The sequence below is a fragment of the Alexandromys fortis genome, unplaced genomic scaffold, assembly GCF_014885135.2.
Source record: "Alexandromys fortis isolate MF-2015 unplaced genomic scaffold, M_Fortis_MF-2015_v1.1 scaffold_370, whole genome shotgun sequence".
NCBI classification, from domain to species: domain Eukaryota; kingdom Metazoa; phylum Chordata; class Mammalia; order Rodentia; family Cricetidae; genus Alexandromys; species Alexandromys fortis.
Window position 1 is genome coordinate 373,395 of NW_026068242.1, and position 19,051 is coordinate 392,445.

The 19,051-nt window shown below is 48.4% G+C and overlaps 1 protein-coding gene across 1 annotated transcript in view; it reads left to right on the plus strand.

Moving 5' to 3' along the window:
* Positions 1-19,051, plus strand: part of Zan (zonadhesin) — an 88,261-nt gene that overhangs the window by 21,782 nt on the left and 47,428 nt on the right. Inside the window, 12 exon segments of the mRNA XM_050131142.1 lie at positions 1,339-1,541; positions 3,382-3,523; positions 7,337-7,584; positions 7,885-8,065; positions 8,674-8,785; positions 10,026-10,120; positions 11,742-11,918; positions 15,536-15,741; positions 16,125-16,266; positions 17,221-17,480; positions 17,566-17,730; positions 18,342-18,466. Coding sequence (XP_049987099.1) covers positions 1,339-1,541; positions 3,382-3,523; positions 7,337-7,584; positions 7,885-8,065; positions 8,674-8,785; positions 10,026-10,120; positions 11,742-11,918; positions 15,536-15,741; positions 16,125-16,266; positions 17,221-17,480; positions 17,566-17,730; positions 18,342-18,466 — 2,056 coding nt within the window.

The following is a 19,051-nucleotide window of genomic DNA, read 5'->3' on the forward strand; positions in this document are numbered from 1 at the left end:
AGATACAGACAGGGTACTCCTGTTGTCCCTCTACTACAGTTACCTATGAGGAGAAGGTAGCGGGGAGAGCTGGAAGGATGCCTGAGAACAATGAGTAAGCTGGCCAGACAGCAGGTTCTGTAACCTCAGCTCCTGGAGAGGCCGAGGCAGGAAGATCTCAAGTTGAAGGCCAAGATGGCCATCTTAGGGAGGCTCGGTTCAAAACATAAAGTCATAAAGAGGGCTAGGTGCATGGTGTAGCAGTACAGCATGTTTCTAGAATCCACCAGCGAGGAGCTGGGGATGTGGCTTAGTGATAGGGTGCTTGTCAGTGAGAAGCTGGGGTGTGGCTCAGATGTAGAGCACTTCTCTGATGTGCTGCTCAAGGCCCTGGTTTGAATCCTCAGCACTGGGAGTACTCAGGAGGAGGAGGAAAAGAAGGAGAAGAAGAAATATGAGAGGGGGAGCAGGTGGAGGAAAAGGATGAAGAGGAGGAAGAGGAAGAGAAGGCAGAACAATAAGCACCCACAGTTACTTGGTTCAGTAGGGAAGAAGATAGTGTACTTTTGTGCTCCCCCAAGTCCTCATGCGTGAAGTCTGTGAAGGCCTGAGTCTGTGTTGAAGCTCTGGCATGGACCGCACCCCCACCTCCAAGTCCTCTGGGGAAGCTGCATCCCCAGGACCAGGCTCTTCATGGGTTGCTGGGTGCCATACTTGCTTATTGAGAATGTCTATCTATCAGAGTGGGTGCATCTTCTAACTCGGAGCTCATCTGCTTTCCATGGAGGGCCTTGGTAGCATCCAAGCAACAGGCCTGGCTCTTTTGTTTGGTTTGCTTTTGGAGCCAGGGTCTCATGTAGCCCAGGTTAGTCTTGAACTCACCATGGAGTTTAAGATGGCACTGAATTCTTGATCCTCTTGTCTCCACCTCCCCAGGCCTGGGTTACAGTCATGCACGATCACAACCAGTTTATGCCGCACTGGGGTTGGAACCCAGGGCCTCGTGCATGCACATAAGCACTCTACCAAGTGAACTGTATCCTCAAACTGCAGGCCACTGTTTTAGCTTCAGCAGCAAGCCCTGGCGGTCAGCTGAGCTCCTAGGCTCATCGCCTCCAAGGCCTGTTTCTCAGTCTTGGTCCTGGCATCTCTAGCTGGGACCTTCTTCGCATATTCTTTCCTCTTGTCCCTTGGCCTCATCTATCTCCTTTTGAAGTTATTTTCTGAGACAGGTTCTCACTCTGCAGCCCAGGCTGTCCTGGAACTCTCAACCCTGCTTCCACAGTTTCCCGAGTCCTGGATTTACAGGTCTGCACAGCCAGCTTGCCCGTTCTCTTACTTAAGCTTCTCCCTCCACAGCCTTGGTCTGCCCTCAAAATAGCAGGTACTCCCTATGTGCCAAACCATGCCCGGACACCTGCCATCCTGGATCTGCTCTCCAGCCCTGCCCAAAAAAGTGTGTGGAAGCATGCGAGTGTGAGCCTGGCTTCGTGCTCAGTGGTTTTGAGTGCGTCCCTCGGATCCAGTGTGGGTGCACCAGCCTCGAGGGACGCTACTTCAAGGTGAGCAGCTGGCGTGAACCCCTCAGCCCTACAGACAGAAAGGACTTGCTCTGAGTTTCTGAAGCCCTGGGTTGAGGTGGGGGAGGGCAATGGGGGATAGGCAAGAAAGAGAAGGTCAGAGCAAAAGCAAGAGTAGCTAAGACTGGCATATTGGATCCATGCTCGGCTCGCTCGCTCTCTCTCTCTCTCTCTCTCTCTCTCTCTCTCTCTCTCTCTCTCTTCCTCCCTCCCTCCCTCCGTCCTGGCTCTACTCTAATTTCCTTCCTTCCCTCCCTCTTTTCCTTTTTTTTGATGTTGCTGAAGATGGAACCCAGGGCCTTATGTATGTTTAGCAAGAGCTTAATAACTGAGCCACGCCCCCAAGCCCTCATTGGGCGATTCTAGGCAGGGGCTCTACCACTGACCACACCCCAGCCCCTCACTGGGGGATTCTAAGCAGGTGCTCTACCACTGAGTCACACCCCAGCCCCTCACTGGGGGATTCTAGGCAGGTGCTCTACCACTGACCACACCCCAGCCCCTCACTAGGGCATTCTAAGCAGGAGCTCTACCAACAAAGTTGTAGTACCAGTTAATGTACCAAAGCTCTAGCTTTTTTTTAAAAAAAGAAATTTTAATGATTTATTTAACCTTGTTTTGTGTACATTGGCTTGAGGATGTCAGATCCCCTGGATCTGTATTTACAGACAGCTGTGAGCTGCCCTGTGGGTGCTGGGAATTGAACCCGGGCCCTCTGGAAGAACAGCCAGTGCTCTTTACTGCCCAGCTGTCTCTCCAGCCCCAGCTCTAACCTTTTACTTGTTTTTCATTTTTTTTTAACCACAAAGTTTTGAGAGAAGATCTTGTTATGTACCCCTTGCTGGCCTCAAACTCAGTCCTGCTAGGGTTACATGTAACCATCACCAAACTGGGTTTTTTTTTTTCAAGCCTTTCCCCCACACCCTGCTCTGCCTCTAAGTCACCTCTCCCTATTAGAATCTCACCTCCTTTGAGGCTCTGTTGCAACCCTTCCTCCTGCCTGGAGCTTTCCTGACAACTAAGTTAGGGACACTTCACCTATGTGGTAACACTTACCTGTTATTACAGTATTTGGGAGGCTCCAGGCCAGCTGAGCTACTCTATCGCAAACAAACAAACAAAAAGAATGTATCTCTCAGGACTAGAGAGATGGCTCAGTAGTTAAGAGCACTGACTGTTCTTCCAGAGGACCTGGGTTCAATTCCCAGCACCCAAGTGGCAGCTCACAACTGTCTGTGACTTCAGTCCTGATTCCCTCACCCAGACATACATGTAGGTGAGGCACACAAAACAAAATAAGTTTAAAAGAGTGTATCTTTACTTTTATATTTAACGAAAGATAAATTCTGTTTAATTTATCTTAGTAGCAAGTATTGATAGTGGATATTCATGGCAGGAAGTTGTCCTGGGTGTCTGTCTATTTTAACTGGGAGCGTGTGGTGTGCTTGTACTCACATGCCAAGCTCAGAGGAAAACCTTCGGGAGTTGGGGCTCTCCTTTTAGCGTTGGGTCTCTGGATTGAACTCAGATCCTCAGGCTTTGCGGCACTAAGTGTTCCTGCCTACTGAGTCACCTTGCTGGCCCTCTTTTTTTTTTTTTAAGTATCCTATTAATTTGTCTGTGTGGTGTGTGTAGTGTGGAGGCCCGTGGAGGATGCCAGGCATCCTGCTTCATCACTTTCTGGAACAGGGTTCTCCCACTGCACTTGGTATACTACTAGGCCTATTTGATACCAGACTCTTGCACCTAAGCCCAGAGCTTCAGGAAGACAAGATAACCAGGCAAGGAAGCCATCTCTTACTGCGTTCCCTTCTGCACCCAGGTACAGGAGCAATGGTTTAATCCAGACTGCAAAGAGATCTGCACTTGTGATGGTAACAACAACGTTCGCTGCCGGCCCTGGAAGTGTAGGGCTCAGGAAGTCTGTAGCCACAGGAATGGTGTGTTAGGCTGTCACGCCCAAGGTGAGCAGTCAAGTCGCCGTGGAAGGTGAGCAGGGCCTTCATCTGAGAGGATGATGACAGTTAATACTGAGCGTCAGATTGACAGGGTCTAGAAACATCTAGGAAACAAGCCTTTGGCCACGTCTGTTAGCAAGTTTCTAGATTCAGTTCACTGAAGTGAGATGACCCACACTAAATGGAAGCCTCATGGTTCCATGGGCTGTGGTCCTGGACTATGTGAACAGGGAAATCGAGTCGAGCACCAGCATCCTCTGCTCCCTGGCTATAAGGATGCCACAGGAGCTACCTGACATCCTCGTCACCACACCTTCCCACCACGGTGGCCTCCCGGCACACTGCATGCCAGAAAGCCCCCATGCTTAAGTCACTTTTGTCAAGATCTGGTAATACAGTAATATGGAAAGCAGAACTTAGTAAAGTAACATGGAAAACATTGCCAAAAGCAGTGTTCCCCAAAACTAGGGACTCAACTAGAGATTTGCGCTGGTCATTTTTACTGAGATGGGAACAAATAATGAGAAAGAACCATTTATGAAGAAGGAAGCTTTAGCTGTGGTGATAGTGCCTGCCTGTAACCCCAGCATTTGGGAGTTGGAGGCAGGAGGATCATCCTCAGCTGCATAGCTGGTTTGAGTCCAGTCCAGGCTACATGTGACTGTCTCAATATTTAACTGTAAATGTGTTTGTGTCTCTGTGTGTGAGACTGGTGTACACGTGGATGTAAGTACCTGAAGAAGCCAGAGGGGGCGCCACATCCCCTGGAGTTGCAGTTGCAGACAGTTGGAAGCTCCCCTAACCCTACATTCTGAGCGCTGGGAGCTGAATTCTGGCTGCAAAACCGGCAAGTGCTCTTCACTTATCCTGCACCATCTTTCCAGCCCAGAGACTGTTTAAAACAAACACAAACAAACAAATAAATAAATAAAAAGGAAGGAAAGGAGAGGAAGACAGCAGAAGATGGTTCCTGGGAAGAAGTGAATCTGCGAAACCAGGAGCTTGACAGAATATTCTGCTCTATGCTATGAGGAGCCTGGAGTGCAACAGGAAATCCCTTCAGGAAATTTCAGGTGACCAGCGAGTACCTCTAGGTCTGGGAGGAGCAGCTGTGGGCAAGGCCACAGGCACGGCATGTACTTCCGGGAGGAGCAGCTCCCAGGAACGCGACAGGCACATCCGGGAGAAGCCGCGAGGAACACGGCCGGCACATCCGGGAGAAGAACCCGCGAGGAACACGACAGGTACTTCCGGGCAACAGTATCCATCAGAAGTGCCGGGGGAAGAGTCCTCTGAAAATCTTCTGCGAACACTCAAGCAGGAAAGAGAAGAGCAGAGGTCGCCGGGAGAGGGAAGAAAATCCGAGAAGATGTTACCTGCGGGGCCTGGAGCCGGACTCTTCAGCCAAGATCCAGTGCGTTCGAGGCCTCTCTGAGGACATGAGCAGAGATCTCAGTACTGCCTTTAATGGACGCTGTCAAAACCCCAACACTTACCAAGGTTTCAAGAAAGAAATGAGAAACACCGGGTATCAAGTAATAACTTTTGTTCTTCTCGTTGTGGGAAAACTCTCTGGTCTTAGAATGTGTTTCCTTCCATATCCTTAGGCTACACTCGATTCCTACTACTGGGTACATTCTTGGTGAGGTGTTCTTTGTTGTGTCTGTCTTTATCCTTTTGTATTTTTTTTTTTTTTTTGAGACAGGGTTTCTCTGTGTAGCCTGGCTGTCCTGGAACTCACTCTGTAGACCAGGCTGGCCTCAAACTCAGAGATCCACCTGCCTCTGCCTCACAAGTGCTGGGATTAAAGGTGTGCACCACCAACCAGCTGGGTGTCTTTATTCTTTGGAGCAGATATGATGTATACTTTCAGAAATAAACCATTTTGCCAGGCGGTGGTGGCACACACCTTTAATTCCAGTACTTGGGTAGCAGAGGCAGGAGGATCTCTGTGAGTTCGAGGCCAGCCTGGTCTACAGAGTGAGTTCTAGGAAAACAACAACCTATACAGAGAAACCCAGTCTCAAAAGATAAAAACAAAACAAAACAAAAAACCCCCAAACATCCACCATCATCAAAATAACCCAAAAGCAAACACCAAACAAACAAAAATAAGAAGTAAGCATTTAGTTTGTTTAAGGACTTCCGCTGGGGGAGTTTTTATTGATTTATTGCCTTCAGAAGTAAGAGCAATGCAGCAGTTTGCAGTTCAAAAAATTAGGCCTCTTTTATTTTATTTTTTTTTAATTGGTTGATCGTTCTGTGGAGAGTTCATATTTTTAAGGCCACGTTGACGTTTTCTTTGGCCTAAATGTCACATTAATCTTTACTTGCAAAGGGTTTCTTGGTTTGCGTTGTTGCATGATCATTGCATGTCCTATCAGGAGACTGAAACCTTACAGCCCTCCGACAATACCGGGGAGTCAATGTGCAGAACAGTTTTCATTGGAAATCAGACCCTAACTGGGAGAAATAGCTGTGAAGAGTACAATTTAGCTGTAAAATTCTGATTTGGCATTGTGCTTTCAGACTTCCTTAAAACCTCATGAAACAAAAGCGAGGTTTTTCTCAAAGTGTCCTCTCTTTCTATGCTGTGATAAACATCAGGACCAAAACAACCTGGGGAGGAAGAGGATTATTTCGACCTACAGGTTAACAGTCCTTCATTGAGGGAAGCCGAGGCAGGAACCTGGAGGCAGGAGCTGGAGAAACAATGCTGCTGGCTTCTTCCAAAATCAAATTCAGCTCTTCAGCAGCCTAGCACCGCTTGCCTGGGGACTGTACTGCTTCCAGGGGACCGGGCCCTTGTACATCAGCTAAGAATCACAGAAATGCCCCCACAGTTTACCCGCAGGCCAGTCTGGTGGAGGCGATTTTGCCATGAGGCGCTCTCTTTCCCGGTGTGTCAGGGTCTCATCTGAAGCTATGACGGCAGAAGAACCCAACGTTTAAGGCTGTCCGCTGTAAAGCTCAGTCCCATCTCCCTGAGCTTTTATGGGTTGGGAAATATCACTGCTTTCGCTCATTTGGGCTTAGATAGATGCTTCAGGGGGTTTCTTTCCCCCTAGGATCAGTAAGTGTTCAGAGTGATGAGAGAGAGGGGAGCAGTTGAGAGCAGAGGGGCAAATGTCCTGAGGCTGTTGGCTAGACTGTTAACCCACAATCCTTTGGGGCCATATAACTACTTTGAAGCCATTTGTGTAGAAGTAATTGGACTGTGTGAAAAATCAACAAATGCTTTATTATTGAATAAAAGGAGGGGGGAAAGGAGGAGAAAGGTGAGGAGGACAAGGAGGACCTTTTCCTTGATCTCCCCGTTTGGGAGGTTTCGGTCTGTGATCATTTGATCTTGTTGCTTTGGGTCCTGTGGTTAGTCAGCACATCCTGTTGGGAAACAGCAGAACAAAACATTCCTTGCATCATGGCTGGGACTTGAGGGAGGGAAGGAGAAAGAAGTGCAATCCCCTTCAACAACATCCCCCCAACTGACCTCAAACCTTCTGCCACTCCTGAAGTTTCTACCATTTCCCAATAGTACTGAGCTGGAGAATCAAGATTCTGGCATATGCATGTGTCTTTGGGATTCCAGATCCAAACTTTCAAAGTAGGATCAGCATCTTCAAGGGCTGAGAACGTGAAGTTGAGGAATGTAGTCTCCTTCCTTGACCTTCCTGGGCCAATCCAACAATTCTCCCTAGAAGGAACTGAAATCCAAGGATGTGTACCACCTCAAAACAGCCTCCCTAAGATGGCAGCCTTGACTCAGGGCTTCTGGGGTGTGGGGCAACGAGACACCAAAGCCTGACCTCTCTTCTCTAGGTGCAGCCACCTGCATTGCCTCAGGTGACCCCCACTACCTGACATTTGATGGAGCTTTGCATCATTTTATGGGCACCTGCACATATGTACTGACGCAGCCTTGCTGGTCCAATGCTCATGACAACAACTTTGTAGTGAGTGTCACCAACGAGGTTCACGACGGCAACTTGGAAGTCTCCAGTGTCAAAGCTGTCCACGTGCAGGTCTTCGACCTCAAAGTCTCCCTGTTCAAAGGCCGAACAGTCGTGGTATGTGTCTTCTGCTGCCTCCACAACCCCACACCACCACCCGACTTCTTTCTCCTTCCTTTTTCTTTCAGTTGTTATTTTGAGGTAGGGTCTCATGTGTCCACACTGGCCCAGAACTTGCTATGTAACCGAGGAGAACTTTGAAGTACTACCCCCTCCTCTGCTTCTACCTCCAAGAGCTGAGCTCCAAACCCTTCTGTCCTATTGTTCTCCATTTTTTTCCCACTGTGCCCCATTTCATCTTTGTCCCAAGTTTCTGACTCTCTCTACTTCTCTACTATGTTGTGCCCATTTCTGTAGCTGAACAACCAACGGGTGGCACTACCTGTGTGGCCTCTGAAAGGACGGGTGACCATTAGGTTGAGCGGCATCTTTGTCCTGCTCTACACGAACTTTGGGCTTCAGGTTCGATATGACGGAAAGCACCTGGTGGAGGTGACAGTGCCTTCCTTATACGCTGGCTTCCTCTGTGGGCTGTGTGGTAAGACCCTTGGGGAAATCTCCCCCACTCCCCTTGTCTCCACGGTGTCCTCAGAACTTGTCAACCAATGAATGAGTTGAGGACAACCCCAGAGCAGGTGTCTGGGAAAGCCAGAGGGAAAGAGGAAAGGGTTTCCAGATGTCATGGTCCTCAGGAGGTAGAGGCCACCCTCTGTCGGGCAGTGAGTTCAAGGGCAGTCGGGGCTTCATTAAAAACCTGCTTAAGAACAAAGATGGCAGGTGGAATGTGGCTGCAGCTCCATCAGTAGAGCTCTTGCCTCGAATGCAGGGAGTCTCGGGTCTCATCCCAGGACTGAATGACCTAGGCGGTAGTACATGTCTATAATACCAGGACTTGGAGATGAACCTGAAAGGCCATCCCTAGCTATAGTTAGTCCAAGGCTAGACCGCTGTATATAGACCTTGTCATCTAAAAGAAAAACAAAAAGACTAAAGGGTTAGCTTTGATATGGCGTTGAGCAATGTGTCTTCTTCTAGTTGGAAAGGAAGTGGCCTCAGAACTAGGTGGATCTGAAGCTCTGCTACTTAGTGAGTTCAAGGGTGACCCTATGCAACGTACGCCATCCCTATGACGTCTCTCTTCCTTAGGGAACTACAACAATAACAGTTTGGATGACAATCTGCGTCCAGATGGGAAGCCTGCAGGCAACTCACTTCTTCTGGGAGCTGCTTGGAAAATACTTGAAGCTTCTGAGCCTGGGTGAGTTTGGGTGTAGGGATCTGGGACTAGGTGAGTTGAGCCTGGGTGAATTGTGCTTGGGTGAGGTAGGTCTGGTGAATACTGAGCCTTAGCGAGTGAGCTAGGCCTAAGGAAAAATGGGCATAGGAAGATGGACAGGGGAATCAGAACTTGGGGGACCTGGGCATCTTTGAGCTGAGCTTAGGGAAACTAGTTTCTGGGGGGAAGTCTGCAAATGAGTATCCCTTGTTTGTCTGGGGTTCTCTGTGCTGTACATTGTACTGCCTGGAATCCAGCCAATTCTGCTCTTCAGCCTCTCTGAGTTTCCAGTGCTGGAGATGGAACGCAGGGCTTTGCCAGTGGCTAGGGCCACATTCCTGACCTGAGACCGCAAGTCTGAAAAGTTCCAACAGCACTGGGTGTGTAACCCAGTGGGAAAGTGCTCTACTAGCATATATGAAGCCCTGGGTTCCATTCCCAACACCATGTAAATCAAGCATGGTGGTCCATAGCTATAATTTCAGCAGATGGGAGATGGAGGCAGGGGCTCAATACTTCGATGTCATTCTGGGCAATATAGTGAATTCAAAGCTACTTTGGGCTACATAAGACCCTGTCTCAGAAAAGGGCTGAGGGTGGCTCAGCATTTAGAGTGCTTCCTGTTTTGCACTGGACCCAGATTTGGTTCCCAGCACACACATGGTGGCTCACAAACACCTTTAACTACAGCTAAAGGGGTTCTGATGCCATCTTCTGGCCTCTCCAGATGTCTGCACTCATGTGCATATATCCACACACAGACACACACGCATGTAATTAAACACAATAAACTAAACGTTAAAGAATAAAAAATAAAATGTAAACCAGCCAGGCATGTGACTAATGTCTTTAGTCCCAGCATTTGGGAGGCAGAAGCAGGTAAATCTCTGTGTTGGAGGCCAGTTTGGTCTTCATGGTGAGTTCTAGGACAGTCAGGGCTGTGTAGAGAGACCCTGTCTCAAAATAATGTAAAAAGTTTAATAAAATGGTTCTGGCTCCTCAGGCCTGTGCCAGCTGACTTCTCTCATGCTTGCCTTTGACACAGAGGTTTGAGAAGCCCCGCTGGCCTCTAGCCTCTTCCTTCCTGATGTGTCCCCTGGCCTTCCCACTTGAGGGTGCCAATGTGTTTCCTTCCCATTTCCCCCCTCCATGGCTTAGCTTCAGTTTGGAGGATTCTCCCTCAAACCTAGCCTTTCTAACCTCTCCTCTCCTCCTCATGCAGCTGCTTTGTAGTCGGGGGCAAGTCCTCCAGCTGCCAAGAGAACAGCATGGACGACGCCTGGACTAAAAAATGCGCCATCTTGATGAACCCTATTGGTGAGAGGCCGTCTCCTCCCAGTGCCCTTTGTCCTCTGCCCTGGACAAGAGGTGGAACAGGTCACGGTGGGATAAAGCCAGAGAAGCAGCAGACGGAAAGGCAGGGAGGCCAGCAGGAGTACAGACTATCTATCTCTTAGGAGCCATGTCTGGCAGGCCTTCTCAGCACAGGTTCCTAGTGCTCCTGGTTTTGCCATTGTTGTTGGTTTTTGTTTGTTTTTGTCTTGAGACAAGGTCCCGCGCGTGCGTGCGTGCGTGTGTGTGTGTGTGTGTGTGTGTGTGTGTGTGTCTGAGACAGGCTGGCCTTGAACCTGCTGTGTAGCCAAGGATGGCAATGAACTTCTGATCCTCCTGCCTCCACCTCTTTAATGCTTGGGGTCACAGATGTTCACCATCACATCCAGTTCATGTGGTGCTGGGGATCAAAACCAGGGTGCACCAGGCAAGCACAACTGAGCTACATTTCCAGGCCATGTTTGTTTTTTCAGATAAGGCCTGTTTCAGACCAGGGTGGGCTCACTCTCACTATGTAGCGCAAGCTGGCCTCAGAATCATGGTGCTCCTCCTCCCTCATTCTCCCACGTGCTGGGATTACAGGCCTGTGATTCCATGCCCGACTACATCCAGGCTTTGGTGCAAGTGGACATGAAGTTAGCTGTGCACAGTGGAAGAGTTAGCGCAGTCGGAAAGTGCGTGTGTTGTAAGCACAGGACCTGACTGCAATCCCTAGAACCCAAATACAAAACCCGAATATGGGGCTGGAAAGATGGCTCAGAGAGTAAAGGCACTTACCGTCAAACCTGAAGATCGGGGTTCAATCCTTGGAATCCTCACAGAACCAACTACAGAAAGTTGTATTCTAACCTCCACATGGGTATTGTGGCATGCATATATATATACCCCTTCCTCACAAAACAATAACTTCTATAAAAACGCCCAGGCATGTTGGTCCACATGTGTAATCCTGTGGAGAGAACAGAGATAGGCAAATCCTTGGAGCTCACGGCTAACCAGCTTAGCTGACTAGGTGTGTTCCAGCCTGGTCAATGATAGACCATGTCTCAAAAAGCAAGATGGAAGACTGGAAAGATGACTTGCAGGTCACAGGTGCCTGCCATCAAATTTGATCCCTGTGACCCATGTGGAAGGAGAGAAATGACTCCTGTGGGTGTCTTGACCTTCACATATGTGCTGCGGCACATGTGTCTCTACATACCTCACACACACACACACACACACAATTAGTATAGATGAGGTGTGCCAGTGAGATGCCTCAGCTGGTAAAGGTTTGTGCTCTGACTTGAGTTTTGTCCCCAGAATTCATGTAAATTTGGAAGGAAAGAAGTAACTCTACATAGTTGTTTTCTGACCTCCACATGCCATAGCACATGTGCCCATACAGACATATTATAGACACGCAGTAATAATAATAGTAATAAAAATTAAACCCCAAGGTGGATGAATCCTGAGGACTGGAATGAGGTTGTCCTCTGGTCTACGCATGCATTTGCGCACACACACAGATACACATGCATCCCCTAAACCAGCTATACAGAAGCCTCAAGGCCCAGCTTGCTCACAGGGCTCACTCTCCTCTCCCCGACCTTGTCTTGTCCTCCAGGACCTTTCTCCAATTGCCACGAAGCGGTGCCCCCGCAGGCCAGCTTCTCCAGTTGTGTGTACAGCCAGTGTGGGACCAAAGGAGACATCCTGGCCCTGTGCCGCTCCCTGCAGGCCTATGCATCGCTGTGTGCCCAAGCTGGCCAAGTGATTACCTGGCGCAACAGCACCTTCTGCCGTGAGTGATCCCCCCCCAGCTCCTACACCCTTGGTGAATCCTGAGAACCCCATCCTCTCCCATCCCTCAGCCCTGCTCCTCAGCCTGCATCCACACCCACAGGAAGCTCTCTTCTCTTCCCTGTTCTGCCTCTCTCAGCTTGGCTCTGTCTTACAGTGCCAGAGCCTCCCTCCCCCTTTGCCCCCCCCCCTTTTTTTAAGGCAGGATTTCAGGATCTCGTGTAACCTAGGCTGGCCTCCAACTTGCTGTGTAAGTGAAGGGGAGCTGGGATTACAAGTGTATATCAACCATGCTTGACTCTGTCTGATTTTTATATCATCAAAAATTTGGCCTTGTGTCTAGTTATTGTCCTCTTCTTCCTTTTTAAAAAAAGTATTTCTTATTTATTTAATTATTTATTTAATTAATTTTTTTTTTTTTTTTTGGTTTTTCGAGACAGGGTTTCTCTGTGGCTTTGGAGCCTGTCCTGGAACTAGCTCTGTAGACCAGGCTGGCCTCGAACTCACAGAGATCCTCCTGCCTCTGCCTCCCAAGTGCTGGGATTAAAGGCTTGCGCCACCACCGCCCGGCCTTTTTTGTTTTTTTCGAGACAGGGTTTCTCTGTGGCTTTGGAGCCTGTTCTGGAACTAGCCCTTGTAGATCAGGCTGGCCTCGAACTCACAGAGATCCGCCTGCCTCTGCCTCCCGAGTGCTGGGATTAAAGACATGCACCACCACTGCCTGACTAAAAAAAGTATTTTTAATTAATTAATTAATTAATTAATCTTGAGACAGGGTCTCACTGTGGTTCCCTGGCTGTCTGAAATTGGCTATGTAGATGAGGTGGAGAGATCTGCCTGCCTTTCCCCCCTGTGTGCTGGAATTAAAGGCATGGGCCATCCTTCTGGCCAGAAGCAGTCTTTAAATTGTTTTAAATTTATTTTGTTTTCTGTTTGGATTTGTTGGTTTTTACTGTGTATTTGTGTGTGGTGTGCATGTGGGTATGCACTCCTTTCTTTCGCGTGTGCATGTATGTGCAAACCATAGTGTGCATGTGGAGGTCGGAGAACAACTGCAGGAGTTGGTTCTCTCCTTCCATCATGAGGGTCCTGGTGATGAAACTCAGGTCAGCAGGTTGTCAGCAAGCACACTTACTTATCCTCTGATCCATTACTGGCCCCTGCGTATTCATTTTTACATGTGTGGGCACACATGTATGCAGATATGTATGCCCACGTCTCTGTGTGTGTGTGTGTGTGAGAGAGAGAGAGAGAGAGAGAGAGAGAGAGAGGAGAGAGAGAGAGAGGAGAGGACCAGAGGTTGACCTCAGGTGTCTCCCTTGATCTTTCTCCATTTTATTTGCTGAGACAGGGTCTCTCAATAAACCTGGAACTTTTTCATGGGCTAGTCCAGTTAGCCAGCTTGACCCTGGGATCCCTTGTCTCAGCCTTCTGAATTGTTGGATTACAGGTAGACAGCCACGCCCACCCAGTTTTTATGCCATTGCTGGGGATCCCAATTCTAGTCTGCAGTTACTTGGCAAGCACTTCTCCCATTTAGCCATCTTCCCAATCCCATTTGTTTGGTTTCTGAGACAGAGCCTTGGTAAGTAGCTTGGCCTTGAATTTCTGTACAGTCTAGAGTGTTCTCAAAACACCCTCTTGCCGAGTGGTGGTGGCACACGCCTTTAATCCCAGAACTCGGGAGGCAGAGGCAGGCGGATCTCTGTGAGTTTGAGACCAGCCTGGTCTACAAGGGATAGTTCCAGGACAGGCTCCAAAGCTACAGAGCAACCTTGTCTTGAACTCCCGCCCCCCCCCCAAAAAAAACACCCTCTTGCCTGCTGGGATTTGATATTAACAGCCTCCTTTTCCCTCTTTGTAGTGCTAAGGATCAAGCCCAGGGCTTTGTGTATACTGGACAGACCCACCACCGTGGAGTTAAACCCCCATTTTAGCCATTTGGGGAAAACAGTATGGCAGTTCCTAAAAATAATTAAAGTAGATTTATCAACTGACCTGCAATCCAGTCTGGCATGCGCGCTGAGGACAATAACTTATTTGAACCACAATTCATCCACCTAGGTCTATAACACATTTCATCGCAGCCAACAATGGACGCAAGTCTGGGCTAGGTGCTTACCTGTAATCCCTGTACTTGGGAGGCAGAAGCAGGAGAAGGATGGTTGGAGGCCAGCCTGTGCTATCTAGCAAGACCTACTAAGAGCAAAAAAGATTGGGAACAATTCAAATGTCTTATCTACTGTGCAGTGGGTAGACAGAATGGGGTACATTCCTACAATTGTGTAGCTGGAAAAAGAATGAAATTCTAGCTCAACATGGATGAATGTTGAAAACTCTGCTTACTAGAGAAGCCACAAAGGGTTGTATGTGACACCATTTGTATAAAATGTCCAAACCATTTTGGGCATTTTTAAGTATACAAATCAAAAAAAAAAATTGAGTGGTAAGAAGGGCATTCACTTTGTTCTCCAGCCACCAATCCCTACCATCATCCCTCACCCGAACCTTTTCTGTCCCAGCTGGAAGTCTGACCTGTTAACACTCCATCCCCCACCTCAGCCCCCGTCTCTGCAAACTTAGCTTCCTGTAAGAATAGGAGTGGTGGTTCATGCCTGTAATCCTAGCACTTGAGCTGTGGAGGCAGGAAGGTAGGAGTTCAAGGTCAGCCTGGGCTATGTAGGGAGTTCCAGGCCAGTCGGGACTGCGTAGTTTATACCCTTTCTCTTTATCTCTCCCCTTTCTCTCTCTGTTTCTCTCTCTCTCCCCTTCTTTGTGTATGTCTGTCTGTTTCTCTCTCTCTCTCTCTCTCTCTCTCTCTCTCTCTCTCTCTCTCTAAAAAAAAGTAGACAGCACCTGAGAAATGATACTGAAAGTTAGGCTTTACCTTTAACATCCTCGCCCATACACACCCATCCCCACACATATATCCACACACGTGTGAACATTTGCACACACAAGGAATCATATAGTATGTGTCCTATGGTAACTAACTTCTTTCACTTAGCGTGATTTTCATGTTCATCCACGTTGTAGCACATACCAGGGCATTCATCATGGTTGAGGAGGAAGATAGGATTTCAGACAGGTGTCATATAGCTCATACTGACCTTGAACTCATAGAGGTGCAGCAGCCTTCTCAGCTCGGGGCTTTTAGGTGTGTCCTGCCTGCCACGCCCAGGTCATACTTCCGTTGGAAGCCTACACAATAGTTCATTGTAGAGCTATGAGAGCCATGTGTGGTAGTCCATGCTTGCAACCCTAGAATCAAGAGGCTGAATAAAGAGGATTATGAGGTCAGTTTGGGCTACAGAACCAAACCCTGTACTGGTCAGCCAGTTAATCAATTAATAAAATAAGGCATGGTTCTAATCCTAGAACAGGGGAGATGGAGGCAAAAGGATCGGGAATTCAAGAGCATACTTGATTACAGAGCAAGTTCAAGGCTAGCTGGGGCTACATGAGACCCTGCCTCAAAAACAGAAAAAGATTTAGAAACCTATCCCCCAGATGGACTAGGGTCCCTCACTCATCAGTGAACCTTCCCAGGGACTGTCACTCCGAGGTCAGGAGCTAGCAATGCCATTCTGTCGTTCTTAACATTTGTGTTCTTCTTAGCTCTGAGGTGCCCACCCAGGAGCAGCTATAACCCATGTGCCAACCCCTGCCCAGCCACCTGCCTCACCCTAAGCAGCCCAAGAGACTGTCCAACCCTGCCCTGTGTCGAGGGCTGTGAATGCCAGACAGGCCACATCCTGAGTGGAACTACCTGTGTGCCCCTCAGACAGTGTGGCTGCAGTGACCAGGACGGCTCCTACCACCTGGTGAGAGGCCATATGGCAGGGATGGTCTCCCTTTCTGGCTTCATGTGGGTATGGGGAGGCAAGAGGAAGTGGAAGCCTCGGAGTGTAAGAAAAAGTGGGACCGGACAGAGTGGGGATGAGGACAAAGGCTAGATACTGAGAGACTGAGAAAAATAGAGATCTAGACCCAGGTGTTGGGGAAGGCTGAGGCAGAAGGGTCGTGAATCAAGGACAGCCTGGGCTACATAGTGAGACTCTGTTGCATAGAAAATATAGATGGACAGATAGACGGAGAACAGAGGTTGGGGAAGAGGAGGAAAATGGAGAAAATGAAGGGAAGGAGGGAGGGGAGGAAGGGAAGGGACCAAACGCAGTTACCCTTTTGGATTGGCCATGCCCCACAGTTGGGGGAGAGCTGGTACACAGAGAAGACCTGCACCACCCTCTGCACGTGCTCAGTCCACAGCAATGTCACCTGCAACCAAACGGCCTGTGAGGCCAACCATGTGTGCTTGCGCCAGAATGGGCTGCTGCGCTGTGCTGCAGGTAAGCAGGGCATGCTGCAAGGGACCCCTCAGTCACTAGGAGTGGCTTTCCAAGTCCTCCACCCTCCTCCCTACATCCCCTGTTGTGCTGAGTCTGACGTAACCTGACTATATCTGAAGGACCTGTAGAAGAACTCACACTGCCGTTCCCTCTCCCCTGCCCTAGGCTGGTCTTGAACTCCTGATCTTCCTCTGTCTACCTCCCAAGTATTGGGATTTTAGGCATGTCCCACCATACCTAGCTCTTTCTTTAAATTTTTTAAAGAATACATTTATTATTTATTTTGCATGGCGAAGTCAGCAGGAACGTGTGCACATGGAGGACAGCTTATGTCAATCAGTTCTCTTCTTCCACCATGTGGGTTCTGGGAATCAAAGTTGAGTTTTCAGGCCTGGCTGCAAGTGTCCTTACCTGTTCCCTCATCTCACTGGCCCACACCTCCTCTCCCATGGTGTCTTAGGGTTTCAGGTACTGCAAAGAGACACCATGACCAAAGCAACTCTTATAAAGGAGAACATTTCATTGGGTTAGCTTACAGTTCAGAGGTTTAGTCTATTATCTTCATGGAGGATGACATTCAGGCAATCATGGTGCAGGAGGAGCTGAAAGTTCTACATCTTCGTCTGCAGGCAATAGGAAGTGAACTGTCTGTCGCACTGAGTGTAGCTTGAGCAAAGGAGACTTCAAAACCTACCCCCACAGAGACACACTTCCTCTAACAAGGCTATATCTCCTAATAAGGCCACTCTGTGAACTTATGGGGGTCACTTACATTCAAACTATGACACATAGCATAAGTCCCCAGCAGCGTGAGTCACACCTTACCTGCCCTTTGATTCTTTTCTTTAATGTGGCCCCTGCTCTCTTGGGTCTCTCTGGCCTGGACCAGAGAGAAAGATGTACTGTGTTCCTAGAGATCTTGGAATGATCCCTCATCCACCTCTTTCTCCACAGAGATGGGAGAGTGTCATATCTCAGAGGATTCGCAGATCGTGAGCTTTGATGGCCATAGCCATCCTATCCAAGACATGTGTACTTACGTCATGGTCAAAGTGTGCCACCCCAGCATGAACCTGCCTTTCTTCACCATCAGTGCCAAGGCCGACCAGCATACCCACACCAAACCCAAGACCTTCGGTGTCTATCAGCTATACATTGACATCTTCAGCTTCCGAGTCACTCTGCAAAAGCACCATTCAGTCCTGGTGAGCTAGGTACAGTGGGTGGGAGGAGGAGCAAAGTCTGGAAGGAGAGGCTTCTGGCTTCTTCATGTACTCATGGTTCTGTCTTCCTCTTCAGATCAATGACACGCTGGTCACCCTTCCTGCCACGACCCAGATCCCAGGAGTCAGCATCACGACGGAAGACGTCTATACCATTGTCACAATTAAGGACGAAGTTCAAGTCAAATTCGAGAGCAACAATTTCTTAGATATCAAAATCCCTGCATCCTCTAATGGAAAGGTGAGAAGGGAAACAACTGGCTGTGTTGGTGGGGGGTGACTTTTTGGGGGATAGAATGGTACCCCATTCGAGGTCACTCTCCAGAGTAGAGGAGGAAGGCCAAGTGTTCCTGTCTATTTATAGAGGGCAAGTATGCATCAATGAGAAATGCTCTTAGCACCTGGCATTTTGGCCACACGTCTCCAATCCTTGCACTTGAGAGGATAACACAGAGAGACCGTGTCTCAACTATTAGAAGGCATAAGTTTTACTTCTTTTGGAAGAGTGCCTATCTACTATCCAGGAAGCCCTGGGTTCCTTCCTTCAATCATAAGCTATGTGTAGTAGTACAAGCCTGTAATTCCTCCACTTAGGAGCTGGAGGCAGAAAGATCAATAATTTAAAGTCATCCTCAGCTACACATCAAGTTTGAGGCTAGCCTAGGGTACAGAAGACTCTGTTTCCAAAGAATAAAAGTTAAAATAATGAAAAGGCAATGAGGTCTGTAGCTCAGTGGTAGAATACCTGCCCAAAGCCCTGGGTTTCACCCCCAGCACCAAAAAAAGAAAAAGAAAAAGAAAAACTTTTCTACCCTTTTAGCCTTGAAAACCTACTCCTCTCTGCCCTCCCAGGTCTGCGGTGTGTGTGGGAATTTCAATGGTGAGGAAGAGGATGAACTCATGATGTCCAGTGATGAACTGGCCCAGGATGAGCAGGAGTTCATGGAGAGCTGGGCAGATAAGCACATCGACCCAAGGTAATGGGCTTCTAAGTCTGGCCACCTGTTCGCAATTTCTGCCTCTTCTCTTCCTCTTTCCCTTCCTCCTTCCTTTCATTCCTTTTTTTCCTTCTGCCCTTTCAGGACAGGGTCTCGTTATGTAGCCCTGGCTGGCCTGGGACTTAATAAATTGACCAGGTTAGCTTTGAACTCACCAACATCCTCTTGCCATTGCTTCCTGAGCACTAGGATTGCAAGCTCACACCACCATACTTAGCTTCTTTTATTTTTGCAGTACAGGGGACCTCAGACATGCAAGGCAAGGGCCCTAACCTGCAACTACATTCCCAACTTCCATTTTAAATTTATTGTTATTGGTTATATATGGTGTGTGTGTATTTAAGGCAGAATCTTACATAGTACATGACAGTCTTAAACTCACTTTTGCTAAAGATGACCTTGAACAACTTACTTTCTTTCAAGGTTGATTTTCAAAGCCCTGGCTGTCCTAGAGCTCACTCTGTAGATCAGGATGTCCTTGAACTCACAGAGATCCGCCTGCCTCTGCCTCCCAAGTGCTTTTGTTTTTTAAGATTTCTATTGTATTTTATGTGTGTGAGTGTT